Genomic DNA, 17,337 nt, shown 5'->3' with positions numbered 1-17,337 from the left:
TAATCCTTTCTGTTTCACCCGATGTTTTTCCATCATCTGCCTCAAAGCAAATATTGCATCTACGGTGCCTCTTCCAGGCATGAATCCAAATTGTTCCTCACCAATTGTTGTTTCATCTCTGAGTCTCTTCTCAATGATCATCTCCCATACCTTTAAAGTATGGCTTATTAACTTTATGCCTCTGTAGTTGCAACATTCCTGGATATCTCCCTTCCCCTTATAGATGGGGATGATTAGGCTTCCTCTCCATTCCTCTGGCATCTTTTCCTGATTGAAGATCTTTTACATCAGGTCCCACAAGATATTTATGCCTTCCTCTCCAAGACTCGTTGGAGAACTCTCATCAGAGTCAATAGTCAGTACCTGCCAGAATGCATGTTCTGACTTTTTCTGTTACCCCTCTGTAGTGGGACTGGCAGTAAAGCATGTGGAAGGAAAACCTGGGAGGGTTGGCCTTCTTATTGATGGTTTCACGAGTCGGTTTTAACCTAGAGGACAAGATGGTATCTGGGACTCCTCTTTTCCTCTTCAGGGGATAGGCAGCCGAGGTTCTTTGCTGAGCATCCGCTAGTGCCGAAGGGTGTTGAAGCCTAACAGAGGTTTCCGCAGAGCAAGCCAAAAGGGAAGACCCTATAGCTTCCAACACTGCCCTGAGGATGGCGCCGAACCAGGGCTGCTTGCTGACACAAGTGATGACAGAAAGATCCTCCAAAGGAAAGGGAACCGAAGTGCCCTTTCCCTCTTTCCCAAGAAGTCGCACTGTAATGACTTTGTGAGGAGGGGAATGGAGTGACGGAGACCTGTGGGAAAAGGCTTTGCCCTTCATAGGTGAGAGGACTCATGGTCTGGAAGGCGAATACCTACCTTTCCGTTCTTGCTCCTTATCCATGTGAACACCTACCTGTTCCTCCATCTAATAGCGAGACTCCACAGAAGTTGGTGGAGAATGATGGATATCGACCTTTATATGTGCTTGCCGAGATTGTGGTACATTCCTATGCATTGGCGAGCGCCTACGCATCGGCGAACATTGTCTAGCTGGTGACAATTGATGAGGAAAACTTGGGGGAGTAGGCACACGTTTGAGCGTTGGCGAACGCTGGCGCGTTGGCGAGTACTGGCACGTTGGTGAGCACTCACGAGCTGGCGAACATTGCCGAACTGGCGACCATCGGTGCGTCAGTGCAGGATGATGCGTTGGAAATTGTTGACACGTAAATGACGATTGACGATGGGAATGCATTGCCCGATGTTCTGTTGATGCGCATGAATGCTGACACTTGGGTGACTGTTGCCTTGGAGATTGTTTTTGTTGGCAAGAGCTAACATCAGAAACCTCTGGAGTTTTCATGCAGTTTAGCGAAGGGCACCAGTCATGCATCCAGGTGAACGATGATCCAAAGTAACGTGTTGCTGGGGGAACGAAGCTTGGTGAGAGCTTGGCACGTTGGTGAGCGACACACTGGCTGACGATAGTCAGAAGGTGCGCGTTGAATATGGTCATCTGAACGAACAGATGAAATGTATGCAGGTTAATGGCGCACAGATCGGCACACGGGCGATTGGCACACTGGTGATTGGCGCGAAGGCAATTGACACGCAGGCAGACGGCATGATGGAGAGTGACGAGCGGTAGGAAGTCAGGAACCAGGAGACAGGGCAGGAGATGGACGACCAGGATGTCAGTGCGTCAAAGGTCAGTGAGTATAATATTGGTGCGCAGCAGGATGACGAGCTGGAGAGAGGACGAGTCCTTCAGAAAGACTAACATCCTCCGAAAGGGAATCGCGCGGAAGGTCCTGAACCGAAGTTCGTGTACTAGCAGCTGCATCGTCAGGAAAAGGCCCGGAGGCAGGCGAAGGTCGAGAACCAGATAACGTCAGACGAGGAAGCTCCTCCTCCTCCAGCTGTGGTGACGAGACCAAAGAGCCAAAGAGGCAATTCTTCATCGATGGCAAAAGAGCACCTCTGAGACGAAGATGAGGATGAGCACATCAGGAACAATGCCCACGGTGACACCCTTTAGGAGCCTGGGATCAGCTGATATTCAGCAGTAGTCCTCCGAAGATTAATCTCTATGAGTGAACTCCCCGGAGGGGGAGAAACACTCCCAAGAGAGACACGCCTAGGACTTTGCTTCCCCCTCAAAGAATGTTCGGCAGGGGGGAAGTGTAGTCTTCAGTGACGACGGACGAGGCAGCAGAGGTAGGAACGTCAGTAGGATGGGCAGCGGACGACACCTCCAACACCACAACGTCGACAAGGACCATAGAATCCACCTCCAACGTTGACGAACGCTGCTCGTTAGCGCCACAGCTAAGAAGCTGCAGCAGGGCCTCCTTGGAGGGCAGACCCGGTAACCCCAAGGTCACCCAAACCTGTAGAATAGGAGAAAGAGTCATGGAACGGGCCCCCGTTGGGAGAGGTGGGGCTTCCTTGAAGGGAAGACCTGGTAAACCCAAGGACACCCAAACCTATAGAATAGGAGAAAGATCATGGAATCCCCAGGAGGGAGAGGCAGGGCCGCTTCTCTAGAAGAAGAAACACAGTCTCTTGAAGACCGAGGTTGTTCAGGGGTTAAGCAGCCTGCGCTACTACTCGACAGTCCCCCAGAGGAGACCAAATGAGCAGGAGCTTCGAAGGAAGGGTGGGAAGCGGAAGAAGTCTTGGGTTTCTTCTGCTTTGAAGAAACCTTCGAAGGAGAAGAGTCCCGCTTAGACTTCTTCTTTCGCTAACGCCCAAACCTTTCCCACTGGGAGGCAGACCACTCCCAACACTCAAAACACTTATCATCCACATCACATCCTTGACCTCTGCAGATAGGGCAAAGGGGGTGAGGATCAATATCCTCGGCGGACATGAAGGTACCACAGGAGCGGCCTTCAGGACCAGGCCAGGTAGGCATGACAGGCAGAAGTCAACACACACATACCTACACAAACACACTGAAAAGAGAAAACAAAATAGCATTAATGGCAGTCTAAATTTTTGCGAGGATAAAGAGCGGCAACGACATTTCACCATCCGAGCCAAAAGCAAAGTGAGCTCAATCACAGGTGAGCGAGTTGGAGGGGTAGTGAGCTACATCACCTAACAACCCCCCACCCCCACCCTCCGCTAATTAGCAGGATGGGTAGCTAACCCTCGCTAAATATTAATGGCTCATCATTTCAGCTTCGCCGAAAGTAATACCCCTCATAAATAGTGTAGGTTTGTATTCCAGTTACGGAACAATTACATGTACAGTGCAAATACAGCACAATAAAAATATAAAGTAATAAATAGAGAAATATATTACTGTACAGCATAGTTTTCTCTCTATGGAGATCCACTGCATAAATGCTAATTTACCTGAAATTTTATAAGAGTTGCAATAAGTCTTGCATCCTCTCTCAAGTTATATTAACTATTCAATCAGTAAATAGCTGATTGCAGCATACAAGAGGCAAGTTGTTTAAAGGCAATGTCAAATACATGTATATTGTAAATCAAGTTAATAGAGCCATGAGCAATACTGATTCTTTTATGTAACATGCCAAATTTTTTTTTATCCATTACTTCCATTCCAAGTATGCTTCAGATGTATCAAATTTAAGTTTTATTCCTGGGATCTTTGAAAAATATTTCATCATATTTTTCAATTCTAATTTGGAAACTATAAAACTGAAATTTAATATGAAGCAATTAACTCTGTATAACTAAAAAATGGTAAAGGAATGTTTAATATTTCATCTAGACAGTAACAAATAGTAACTAGGCTATGTCATATATTAAATCAACAGCAAAGAATAAAAAAAAAAAGCAGAATCACAAAACCAAGAGCAGCAAAGTGTACTCTAAAACTATGGTCATCTTTCTGAGAGTTAGAACAAATAAATTACAGATATGCAAAATTAATAACAAAGCACAACTTTTTACCCTAAAATACTGTAAACTAATAACAAAAACAACAACAAAAACACCTTTTTACTCTAAAAATACTGTATCAAAAGGTTTTCTACTAAGAAAAAATCAATCAATCCTAAAAAATTGACCCATTATCTGCATTCCATCTACAATTTCTGGGAAATTGCTAATGTAGCCAAATGAGTTCCATCTCTATTCATTTAAAGAAGAAAAACCATCGAGGAAGTTGAGAAATTGCTACTAATTTGAATAAAGGAAAAACAGTTCGTAGGTTTAACATATAATATTAAAGTACTATAGGTAATATTGTCATATCAGACACATTCAAACAATGGAAACATGTAATTCTACAAAAAACAGACTATTTTTTAGCAAATAAGATAAAAATTCCTGAAAGGTTTTCTAACCCATACACATGCAAAAGTTAATAAGATCAAAATAGCAAATGTAATAGGGTACCATACTCACAATACTGGTCAAATATGATAACGTAGAGGCATCCCCTTTCCCAACTGAACCAAAGATAACCTCACAATTCAAGGATCCAGTTGATATCCCTCTCTCAGATTTCCCGCAAAATGGGATAGATCCATCACTTGTACTCTAGCATGAAAAAATAAAAAAGCATATAATTCTTGACTGAAAAAAAACATTAATATTTCGGCAGACTATATTAAAATATTTTTGTTTAGCTACAAAATAATTATCTATATAAACTACTAGGAATATCTTAAAAGGTTATCAGAAAAGAAATATTTAAATTATTTTTCATTTTACTACAATTATTTCTATCACTTACAGCGAAAATGTTTGAAAGGTGGAACAGTAGAATCGAGAGAGGAGAAAAAAATCAACATAAACAGAACAAGGTTTGTAATGACTAAAATGTCAGAAAAGGAAAATGTAGTCTGGTATTAGCTATGAGGTTGTTGTAAGGGTGAATTCAGGGCTGTGCAGTTAACCTAACAAAAAAAAAAAAAAAAAAAAAAAAAAAAAAACTCACAACAGCATATATACTTCAGTATTACAGGATATCAAGACTACCTTACAAAAAGTACAACTCTAACAGCCTATTCATGTAATAGTATAGAATTCTATCATATATTTAAACTTTCATATTCTTTTTTAATTTTGTACCCAGTGTAAGTGTTTCCTTTCTCCACAAAAGGGAAATTTCCTTTTGCCCCATAGTTTAGCAATCTCTCTTTCTTTTATCCATACTACACCTATCATCTTTCTTACTGTGTCTCATCTCCAGCTCCACAGTTCATTGTGGCTCTAAGGTACCAAATGTATGACCTCTTCTTAGACTTTATCATTTATCCCAACAGGGATCTCAATTACTATCACTTACCCTTTTCTCTATTGCAATACATTTTTATATTGAAAATATTTCTCATTAAGCCTTATCTTCGACTTTCTTGAAATCATTTTAAACTCTGCAACCTTGTAATATCAAATTTCAAAGTGACACATTTACTACAGCAAATTCACAATCAGAAAAAGGCTAACAGCGGCAATATTTTTTCTGCTACACATAATTAATACACGTCTCATGCATCAAACAATTTGGTGATCAAACAAAATTTTTCGAATCTTTCTTGCCCTAGTTCTAGAACATCTAGAAAGAGCCTGTATGGGTCGAGGCACTTAGCCAATGTTAAAGTCGTATCTGAGACAAAGGCAACTGACCAAGCTTACACACAACTCTTGCACAGTTCTGACTTGCAGAATATCGTTCTGTTCCTTTATTGAATGTTTTTAGTGCTTAGCCATATACAATGACTTCTAAAAGGGCAGCAGTGATAAGTCAAAAAAAGAAACCGTTTCAAAGCCACTAAAAAATTAAGGTGATAATTGAAAAGGCCCCATCTGTGTAACTGACATCTCCAAAGAGTATGGTACTGTACTTTATATATAAATCAACAATACAGAAGCCATTAAAAAGCTAATGTAGCTTAGTGAGTGTCATATCTATTTCAATAAACAAGACAGACTACCAAGGAAGTTAGTAAATTGCTACAATTTGGATGATTGAAAATTTTTGAAGGTTTAATATTTCTGAGACAGAAAAGACAAGTCAGTACCATACATTCAGACATCATTAAAACCACCCCAGGATATAGTCATGATGCAGAGTTGTGAAAATTTTAGGGCTAGCCAAGGCTGGTTTGATTAATTGAAAAAGTGAAGTGGCACTCATAATGTTATAAGCCATGAGGAGGCTGACAGCTTCGACATAATAGCCACTGAGATATATGTTGGGGAATTTATCGTGAGTATCTGTAGACCCTAATAAGTTTTAAACAGCATCAAAAGACACTTGATTCGTTCGGAAGAAAAGTTCAAGAAGGACTTACATAAGCAAGGACTAGAAGGCCTTGTCTGGGCATAAACCTATGAAAGATAAGCTAACTCTATTGCAGTGAGGGAATGCAAGTGAAGACATTACGGTTAAGACACCACTTGTTTACCATTCTGAAAACTCAGGGGTTTTCAAGAAGAAAAATGAGATAAAGGACAACTTATTTGTGATGTTGAGGACAAATAATAAAGCCTGGGTAATTAGGCAGTTCTTTTTTGAGGGGACGTATAAAATGTTTGGGGCCAGTGTTACAAAATACCTCTTTGGAGAAACAGTTATCACTCAAGACAATCTTGTCATGGAAAATGAATCTGTTTACCCTTCTGACATGCAAGAGGAGTTTCTCTTTTTTACATTAACGTTCCTGGTCCCCAATACAACTCCTCTTATAGAGCCAATGAACCAACAGATAATTTCCAACTATAAAAAGCTCTACACGAAAGCCCCTTTTCAAAGGTATTTCAATCAGACCTGATAAACAGGAAAACTTTAATGAAAGAGTTTTGGATGAACAATTAAACATTTTCCATGCTCTAAATGTCATTGACAAAGCTTAGTTGGAGGTGTCTTCCAGAAAAATAAACTCTGCCTGGAGACTGTAGGAAGTTGTGGCCATATTTTATAAAGAAGAGGGACTTTGAACCTGAGCCTAAGACTGAGACTATGGTTGAGAATGTTGTTTCTTTAGGTGAGACAGTGGAATTGAAGTTAATGGAGATTTTGAGAAGTTAGTGGAGAACCATGACAAATCATTGGTTAGAAAAGAAATCCATTACTTTCATAATGGGCAGCAACAGATAGCAAAAGAGGACATGTTTTTAGAGGAGGAGGGAAGTCATCCTACTCTTAGTTTGTCAATAAAAGAAATCTTGGCAAAATGGGCTGAATTACATGATTCTGTAGAAAAATGTCATTTACATAAGGAAGTAGCCATCAGAAAATGCAATCTTTATAACGATAATCAAGTTAATTCATGAAAATACCACTCTTGGTAAGTTTTTAGTAAAAAAAAAAGCCCTCAAGTGAATCACACTTTGAGTCGGATAAAGGGCAAAGAGAAGAAAGAACCACCAGAAGGACAGTTATAACATTTTTATAGAAGAGATGTCCCCTTCCAAGTAACACTAACGTTTCCTCTTCCTCATCACACTCACGCCATCTGCTCTGCTTACCACACATAAAGTTCAATAATTATTTACTTAATATTACAGGTGTTTTTCTTATTTTTAGTCTGCTTTCATGTCCTGTCATATACTTCAATGCTATAAACTTGGTATAGAAATGGCCAATACTAGAAGCAGCCTTAGGTGAGGAACCAATTCATGCTATTTCCATTCATTCTTATGGGGAAAACTGATTTGGTGTTCGAACATGGTGTTGGAACAAATTATGTTCAATCTCAAAGATGCCACTGTATACCTACTGTACCTGATTTCATATATTACTGTGAGTGATTTTCCTAAAACACAAAAAAAAAAAAAAATTAATGTCATTTGGTTCTGAAGTAGAGTAACAGAAGCATAGAATTGCTTGCCACACAACAAATAGGGAGGCAACCATAATAGTTTTACAAAGAGTTATAATAATAAAAAAATATTAAAATCAACGCGATTCTTACCATCATTTCAATTTCTGATCGAATACTCCCAGGTGTTTCTGTGGCTGAGGTAGTTTGATCACAAGTTGTAAACAAGTCAGGAGTCCATGGAGCTTTGGCAACTCTGTTACTTGTATTAAGTTGAAGGTCATCTTCTTCTACTGTCCTATTTACCTAAAAGAAAAAATATGATATTTTAATTATAAAATAAATTTTTGAATATACTTACCCGGTGAATATATAATAGCTGCTGCTCCGGCGGCTCGACAGAAAAAACACAAAAACTCGCGAGCGATCGCTATGAAGGTTGCGGGTGTGCCCACCAGCGCCAACTATCGGCCAGATACCGCATATGCATGTAAACAAGCTCCAATTCTTCTCATCCCGCTGGGTCTCTATCGGGGAGGAAGGGGGGGCCTTTAATTTATATATTCACCGGGTAAGTATATTCAAAAATTTATTTTATAATTAAAATATCATTTTTAAATATTTAACTTAGCCGGTGAATATATAATAGCTGATTCACACCCATGGTGGTGGGTAGAGACCAGAGTTAATTAAGTTTACAGCATACTATGCTTAGAGTTTTTGACAGTTATAACATAACAAAACCCAAATATATAGGTACCTGGTAAGGAAGTTGACTTAGACGATTACTCTGCCTTGTTAGTCTGTCTTCCTCACGAAGCCCAGCGATCCTCTTAGGATGCTGAAAGACTCCCAGGAGCTGAATTATCAAGGGCTGCAACCCATACAACAGGACCTCATCAAACCCCTAATCTGGGCGCTCTCAAGAAATGACTTTGACCACCCGCCAAATCAACCAGGATGCGAAAGGCTTCTTAGCCTTCCGTACAACCCAAAAACAAGATTAAAAACATTTCAAGAGACAGATTAAAAGGATATTGGAATTAGAGTAATGTAGTGGTAGAACCCTCACCCACTACTGCACTCGCTGCAACGAATGGACCCAGTGTGTAGCAGTCCTCGTAAAGAGTCTGGACATCTTTTAAGTAAAATGACGCGAATACCGACTTGCTTCTCCAAAAGGTCGCGTCCATAATACTTTGCAGAGATCTATTTTGCTTAAAGGCCACGGAAGTTGCTATAGCTGTTACTTCGTGCGTCTTAACCTTAAGCAAGCATCGGTCTTTCTCATTCAAGTGAGAATGAGCCTCTCGTATTAAAAATCTGATAAAATATGACAAAGCATTCTTTGACATAGGCAATGATGGTTTCTTAACTGAGCACCATAATGCCTCAGATCCACCTCGTAAGGACTTAGTACGGGCTAAGTAGAACTTAAGAGCTCTAACTGGACACAGCACACTTTCAAGTTCGTTGCCTACGATCTCTGATAAGCAAGGTATATCAAAAGATTTAGGCCAAGGACGAGAAGGCAGTTCATTTTTGGCCAGGAAACCAAGTTGAAGTGAACATGTGGCTTTTTCTGTAGAAAAGCCGATGTTCTTACTGAAGGCATGAAGTTCACTGACCCTTTTAGCCGAAGCCAAGCACACTAGGAAAAGCGTCTTGAGGGTGAGATCCTTCAGGGAGGCTGAATGTAATGGCTCAAACCTGTCTGACATGAGGAACCTTAGGACCACTTCTAAGTTCCATCCAGGAGTCGCCAAACGACGTTCCTTAGAGGTCTCGAAAGACTAAAGGAGATCTTGGAGATCTTTATTGTTGGAAAGATCTAAGCCTCTATGACGAAAGACCGAAGCCAACATGCTCCTGTAGCCCTTAATCGTGGGAGCTGAGAGGGAGCGAACATTTCTCAGATGTAAAAGAAAATCTGCGATTTGGGCTACAGAGGTACTGGAAGAGGACACAGATGCTGACTTGCACCAGTCTCGAAAGACTTCCCACTTCGACTGGTATACTCTGATGGTAGAAGCTCTCCTCGCTCTCGCAATCGCACTGGCTGCCTCCTTCGAAAAGCCTCGAGCTCTTGAGAGTCTCTCGATAGTCTGAAGGCAGTCAGACGAAGAGCGGGGAGGCTTTGATGAACATTCTTTACGTGGGGCTGACGTAATAGATCTACCCTTAGAGGAAGACTTCTTGGAATGTCTACCAGCCATTGAAGTACCTCGGTGAACCACTCTCTCGCGGGCCAGAGGGGAGCAACCAACGTCAACCTTGTCCCTTCGTGAGAGGCGAACTTCTGCAGTACCTTGTTGACAATCTTGAATGGTGGGAATGCATATAAGTCCAGATGAGACCAATCCAGTAGAAATGCGTCTATGTGTATTGCTTCTGGATCTGGGACTGGTGAGCAATAGATTGGTAGCCTCTTGGTCATCGAGGTGGCAAAGAGGTCTATGGTGGGTTGACCCCAAGTCGCCCAAAAACTCTTGCACACGTCCTTGTGGAGGGTCCATTCCGTGGGTATCACCTGACCCCTCCGACTGAGACAGTCTGCCAAGACGTTCAAGTCCCCCTGGATAAATCTCGTTAACAGGGAGATGCCTCGATTTCTTGACCAAATGAGCAGGTCCCTTGCGATCTCGTACAGCGTGAGGGAGTGTGTGCCTCCTTGCTTGGAGATGTACGCCAAAGCTGTGGTATTGTCTGAGTTGACCTCTACCACTTTGTTTCGAAGGAGGCTTTCGAATTTCATCAAGGCCAAGTGGACTGCCAATAGCTCCTTGGCGTTGATGTGCATACTCTTCTGACTTGAGGTCCACAGACCTGAGCATTCCCGACCGTCCAGGGTCGCACCCCAACCCAAATCCGACGCGTCTGAGAACAACACGTGGTTTGGGTTCTTGACTGCTAGGGATAGTCCCTCTCTCAGACTGATATTGCTGTTCCACCATTTCAGGCATGCCTTTACTGGTTCGGAGACCGGGATTGATACCGTCTCTAACGTCTTGTCCTTGTTCCAGTGAGAGGCTAGATGGAACTGGAGAGGCCGAAGGTGTAGTCTCCCAAGCGAGACAAACTGCTTCTCCAAATCCTGACTGAACACCGTTCTCTTTTCAGCATTAGTTGGACTTTGAGCAGGGCTTGTTCTATTCGGGTGGCAGACGGAAAAGCCCGAAAAACTGGACTGCGAATCTCCATCCCTAAATATAGAATAGTCTGGGATGGGATCAGTTGGGACTTTTCTAGGTTGACCAAAAGTCCCAATTCCTTTGTCAGACCCAACGTTCAATGAAGATCCTGCAGACAGCGATGACTGGACGATGCCCTGAGAAGCCAGTCGTCCAAGTACAGGGAGGCTCGGATTCCCGATAAATGGAGGAATTTTGCCACATTCCTCATGAACCTCGTAAACACGAGAGGAGCAGGACTGAGGCCAAAGCACAGGGCCCGAAACTGGTATACCACATTCCTGAAAACAAACCTCAGAAACGGTTGGGAATCCGGGTGTATAGGAATGTGGAAGTACGCATCTCGTAGGTCGAGAGAGACCATCCAGTCTCCCTCTCTGACCGCTGCTAAGACGGACTTCGTGGTCTCCATAGTGAACTTTGTTTTCGTAACAAAAACGTTGAGCGCACTGACGTCTAGCACCGGTCTCCAACCTCCTGTATGCTTTGGGACTAGGAAGAGACGGTTGTAAAACCCCGGTGATTGAAGGTCCAAGACTTTCACCACCGCTCCCTTCTCTAGCAACAGAGACACTTCTTGGTTTAGGGCTTGTCTCTTTGACTCCTCTCGGTACCTGGGAGAGAGGTCTATGGGAGTTGTCGCTAGAGGAGGTTTGCGTACAAACGGTATTTTGTACCCCTCTCTGAGCAACCGAACAGACTCTTGGTCTGCACCCCTCTTCTCCCAGGCCTGCCAGAAGCTCTTCAATCTGGCCCCTACCGCTGTCTGAGGCTGTGGGCAGTCAGACTCTGCCACGTGAGGACTTGGCTCCTCTCTTCTTACTTCTCTTTCCCTCGGCACGAGCGCTTCCCCTGCTGGGAGCTCTGCCACGAAAGGGCGGGATAAATCTGGATGCCGGAGTCTCGATCCTGGGTCTTACAGTAAAGGATGTAGAAGGAGCCCCTTTGCGAGCAGAGGACGCCATCAAGTCATGGGTGTCCTTCTGCACAAGCGAAGAAGCTATATCCTTAACCAGTTGTTGCGGAAACAAGGACGCTGATAAGGGAGCAAAGAGCAGTTCTGATCTCTGACAGGGAGTAACTCCTGCCGAAAGAAAAGAGCAAAGGGTTTCTCGCTTTCCTACTTAAAGCTCCTAATGACCATTCAAGAAAGTTAAATACTTCAAAGGCCCTGTATACGCCTTTAAGCAGATGGTCAAGGTCCGAGGAGGACCAACTAATCTTCGAGCGTCTCATGGCCAGGCGACGGGGAGAGTCTACGAGGCTTGAGAAGTCACCCTGGGCAGAGGTAGGGACTCCCAAGACGAGAACTTCTCCCGTGTCATACCAGACGCTCGATCTAGAAGCAAGCTTAGAAGGAGGGAAGGCAAAGGCCGTCTTCCCCAAACTCCTCCTGGTATCCAACCAGTCGCCTAAAAGTCGTAAAGCCCTCTTGGAAGAGCGAGAAAGCACTAGCTTAGTAAAGGCTGGCTTGGTAGCAGGTAAGCCTAGAGCAAACTCAGACGGTGGCGAACGAGGCGCAACGGCAACAAAGTGATTGGGAAAAAGATCCTTGAAAATCAACATGATCTTCTTAAAGTCCATCGAAGGAGGAACCGTCTTAGGTTCGTCTACATCTGAAGGATGATCATCATGATGAGGATCAGCAACGTCCTCATCTGAAGGATCTTCGTCCGACAACTGCTGAGTAACAAGCAAAGGGGAGACCTGCCTTGGTGGCAATGCTTGACAAGCAGAGTCCACACGCACTGGTGCATCAGTAGCAGTCCAGGACGCTACGTTATGTAACTGCTTAACAGCCTGACTGTCAACAACAACAGGAGCGGGAGGACGCTCGACGTCAACTCGAGACTGCCTTGACTGCCTAGACTGAGCAGTCAAAACAACTCTTGACTGCGGTGCTTGACGCTCAGCGTCAAAACAAGTCAACTTCGCTGGTTGGCGAACGTCCTGAACGTCAACAAGAGCATTAGGAAGCGGCTGAAAGTCAACACGGGACTGCATCGAGTGAGGCTCTACAAAACGTGACTGACGTGACTTAGTAACGCCAACGTCAACAGGACGAGAAAAGGCTCGTTTGGGCAGCTGACGGCCAGGATCTCGATCAGCTAAGCGGCGAGGATCATCGTGAACCTTTTCAGCAGAATAGTCCTCCATAAGAGAGGCGAGCTTAATCTGCATGTCTTGCAGTACAACCCATTTAGGATCAACGGGAATGGGTGCGGTAAGAGTCGAGGGTAACGTCTGTGACTGCAAAACCTTGCCTACACCAAGACTCTCGGAGCCTGTGTTACGTTTCTGCTTAGGCGGCGAGCAGTCTTCCGATGACTGCATAGGGTCAGAGCTGTCCCAATGGCTACAACCAGGACGCTGGGCCTGTCCTGAAGGGACTGACTTTCGCTTTAAGGGCCTCGAAACCTTGCTCCACGGTTTCTTACGCGAAAAGCCTTCGGATGACGAGGAGAAAATCGTCTCGCTCGTCTTATGGTAGGGGCGGTCTTGATGAGACACGCCTGAAACCATAGAGGGAACGTCTGTTCGCTGATTAAAGCCTCTCGAACCCATAAGTCCTACGACATTACTTCTCCCTGGGGCTTGGGAGCTTGCAAGAGGTCTCGGACAAGGCGAACGACAGGCACGAACAGACGAACCCTCGGTCGCAACACTGATAACACTGCGCACTTATCACTTTCCCACGATTTTCCACTGTGGCACTCTGACACTTTAACTCTTTAACGTCAGCCATGAGTTGATTACGGTCTGTAGCTAACGACTCAACTCTTTCGCCCAAAGCATGAATGGCACGTAACATATCCCGCATTGATGGTTCCTGAGTGCTAGTAGAGGGTTCAGGCACAACTACTACAGGGGAAGGATTAGGTTCAGGGGCATGGGAGGAGAAAAATTCTAACGATCTAGAGGAACTTCTCCTCACCCTATCTCTCTCTAGCTTACGAGAATACTTGTCATATTCAAGCCAATCGAATTCCGAAAGGCCCACGCACTCCTCACACCGATCTCCTAATTGACAGGTTTTACCCTGACAATTAGAACACACAGTATGTGGGTCGAGAGAGGCCTTTGGAAGACGCTTATTGCAATCCCTAGCATTACACTTATGAAATCTAGGAATTGGAGAAGGGTCAGCCATTTTGAAAAAGTCAAAGAAAGTCCAAAAAAACAATCCAAAGTCATCAACAATTAAATCTGTCCAAAAAAGAGTTCAAGAGTTTAAGTTGAAGATAAAACACCTGCACTGCGAAAGCTCAAACCAAAATGAAGTACTTCACCAAGTCTGTTGAAAAACTCCAGGTTAACAGCGAGTAATGGTACGTCTTGTCGATCAGACCGACAGAGAAGAATTGGAGCTTGTTTACATGCATATGCGGTATCTGGCCAATAGTTGGCGCTGGTGGGCACACCCGCAACCTTCATAGCGATCGCTCGCGAGTTTTTGTGTTTTTTCTGTCGAGCCGCCGGAGCAGCAGCTATTATATATTCACCGGCTAAGTTAAATATTTAAAAAAACAGTTTTCTTTTGAAGACCAAACATTTGATATGAGGTAAACCTAATTCAAAATAACAGTGTTTTAAATCATACTTATCATCAATATCATTAATATTACTATTACTACAAGATAAGCTGACACCCTAGTTAGAAAAACAAAATTCTACAAGCCAAAGGGCCATGACAGAGGAAGTAGCTCTGCAAGGAAAAGAAACAGAGTAGTGGAGAAAAAAAAACTTTTGTGTAGTACTGAACCTCAAAACACAAAAGGCAAGAATTCTAGAGTTAAAAGCATATCTAGTACTATGTGATGCATTGTATATTCTGGGATCTGAATGGAAAGGACAGTCAGAATTATGAACAGTTTTATACAATACACAAGAGCTAAATGAACTTTGGTGCCAGAGCTTACTAGCCAACTGAGGAATAATCAATACTGTATCCCAAGTTTTTATACTGTACAACAATTTAGGATGAGAATTAGCAGCTAAAGTTCAGACATATAACAATATTCAAAATATAGCATATGTATGGAAGTAATTGGTCTTCCTCAGAACAGTGTTCTCGTCACTTATTTTCCATATCATATATAATGTGCTTTGCCCTTGAAAACAATCTTCTTCCATATGCAGATGATGCAACAATCTTGGCACCAATTAAATTCTCGGAATGTAGACTTGTGACTGGTGAATCCCCCAGCGATTAGCTAAAATAGGTACATGGTGCAAATTATGGGGTATGAGGTTGAACCCAAAATCATCGACTGACACCACACAAAAATATTCAGTGAGATGGCTATCAATGTCAAATTAAAACAATCTTATAGATGCTATAAGCTATGATGTTGTAGCAAAAATAAAAATGCCAAATACACAATTCTTATAAAATACTCTCAGGAATAAAGTATCAAAAATGAATAAAGTAAGTTCCCTAGATAGGTAAAGAGATGCATTACTGGAAGGTGATTTTGGCCTCATCCAGCTCATAATCCCACACCCCCTACCCAAACTCATAATTATTAGTGAGTTAACCTACATATGTATCTATAATTTTTCTTATGTGGAACATGGATTTGATGTTCGAACACGGTTTTGGAACAAATTACGTCTAATTTCAAAGGTACAACTGTATACCTACTGTACCTAATTTCCAATATTATTGATGAGTGACTTCCATAAAAAGGCAACAAAATTAATGACATTTAGTAGTAAAATAAAATAACAAAACCATAGAATTACTCACCACATAACAAATAGGGAGGCAACCATAATAATTTTAGAGTTATGATAATAAAAAAATTATTTGAATCAACCCCATTTTTGCTATTATTTAAATTTCTGATCAAACACTAAAATGCTTTAAAACTAAAATAATAACGTTAATTAGCATTTGGTTATACATTTATCTAAATATTTTAATTTTTTGCTTATAGATTCCTAACTTTGAAAGTACTGTAGCTATGATGGGGATTTACTGTTATAGCTTTAAAGAGGGAATCCTTTTTATGGCCCACTAACAAAGAGATGATCAAGCTAAAATGATAATCTAGAGCAAATGACACTAATAAGTCTTTAAAAATTGTAATTAAATTTTTGCCAATAATACAATTAAGTACTGGGAACAAAATAAACAAACAACTTACCTCTGGTGGTGCGGCTGATAACTTTTCTTTGAAATACACGAGCTCTTCTTGTAAATTTCGAAGATCCTCATGCAACTCCTAGAAAATTAATAAAATTCGTTACTGATATGGGGTTTAATGATTGGAAAAGTGTCAATACCTAAGGACCAAGTAACTATTTCTGGGACTTTTGGCTGCACTGTAGGCGTAAGAGCATACTTTACTTGTCTGGTAAAAACAACGGAATTAAAAAAATTACAATACTGATGCAATTCTGATATGAATAACAGCTATAGTGTAAATAGCCTATTAATGAAAAAAAAAATTATTTTGACAAAGTTTTCCATATTTATTTCTGCTTATGATATAAACAATGTTTACCTAGTTTTCTTACATTTTTACAAAAATGACAAATAAGACATTCCATGTACTACTGGCTACTGTATGGTCTAGCTACGTAGCTTGAGCAAGTCCCATATTCATGGTATTGGTCATCAACATTAATAATTAAAGACAGACAGTTTTATATTTGAGCTCATCGAAAACCAAGTACGAATGAATAAAACTGGGGCCCGATAATTTCTAATCACTAACCTAAAGCATAGCAAGAAGTGAAAGGTTGATCGAGATGGACTTTAAGAATAGCAGAATAGGTCCCAGAGAAAGTGCAAAAGCAGCAGGGGTAGGAAGAGAACACGATGGATTGACGAACTATGAAATTATCGGGTATAAACTGTTTTGGGTTTTGAGTAATCCTGTCGGACCAAGATCATAAAATACTTGTTTTGTGTTTTGTTCAGGTGAGAAACATGGGATATTTTTCAACGACACTATTATTATTATTATTAGCCAAGCTACAACCTTAGTTGGAAGAGCAAGATGCTATAAGCCCAAGGGCTCCAACAGGGAAAAATAGCCCAGTGAGGAAAGGAAATAAGGAAATAAATAAATGATGAGAATAAATTAACAATATATCATTCTAAAAACAGTATCAGCGTCAAAACAGATATGTCATATATAAACAATAAAAAGACTCATGTCAGCCTGTTCAACATAAAAACATTTGCTCCAACTTTGAACTTTTGAAGTTCTACTGATTCAACTACCCGATTAGGAAGATCATTCCACAACTCGGTGACAGCTGGAATAAAACTTCTAGAATACTGTGTAGTATTGAGCCTCATGATGGAGAAGGCCTGGCTATTAGAATTAACTGCCTGCCTAGTATTACAAACAGGATAGAATTGTCCAGGGAGATCTGAATGTAAAGGAAGGTCAGAG

The 17,337-nt window shown here is 41.9% G+C and overlaps 1 protein-coding gene across 1 annotated transcript in view; it reads right to left on the bottom strand.

Moving 5' to 3' along the window:
• The window catches only part of LOC137623343 (uncharacterized), a 1,305,328-nt gene that overhangs the window by 781,441 nt on the left and 506,550 nt on the right, over positions 1–17,337 (bottom strand). The window contains 3 exon segments of the mRNA XM_068354157.1: positions 4,375–4,509; positions 7,890–8,042; positions 16,078–16,155. Of these exon segments, the coding sequence (XP_068210258.1) occupies positions 4,375–4,509; positions 7,890–8,042; positions 16,078–16,155 (366 nt within the window).

Source organism: Palaemon carinicauda, chromosome 30 (assembly GCF_036898095.1).
Source record: "Palaemon carinicauda isolate YSFRI2023 chromosome 30, ASM3689809v2, whole genome shotgun sequence".
NCBI lineage: Eukaryota > Metazoa > Arthropoda > Malacostraca > Decapoda > Palaemonidae > Palaemon > Palaemon carinicauda.
This window is presented reverse-complemented; position numbering and strand designations above follow the sequence as displayed.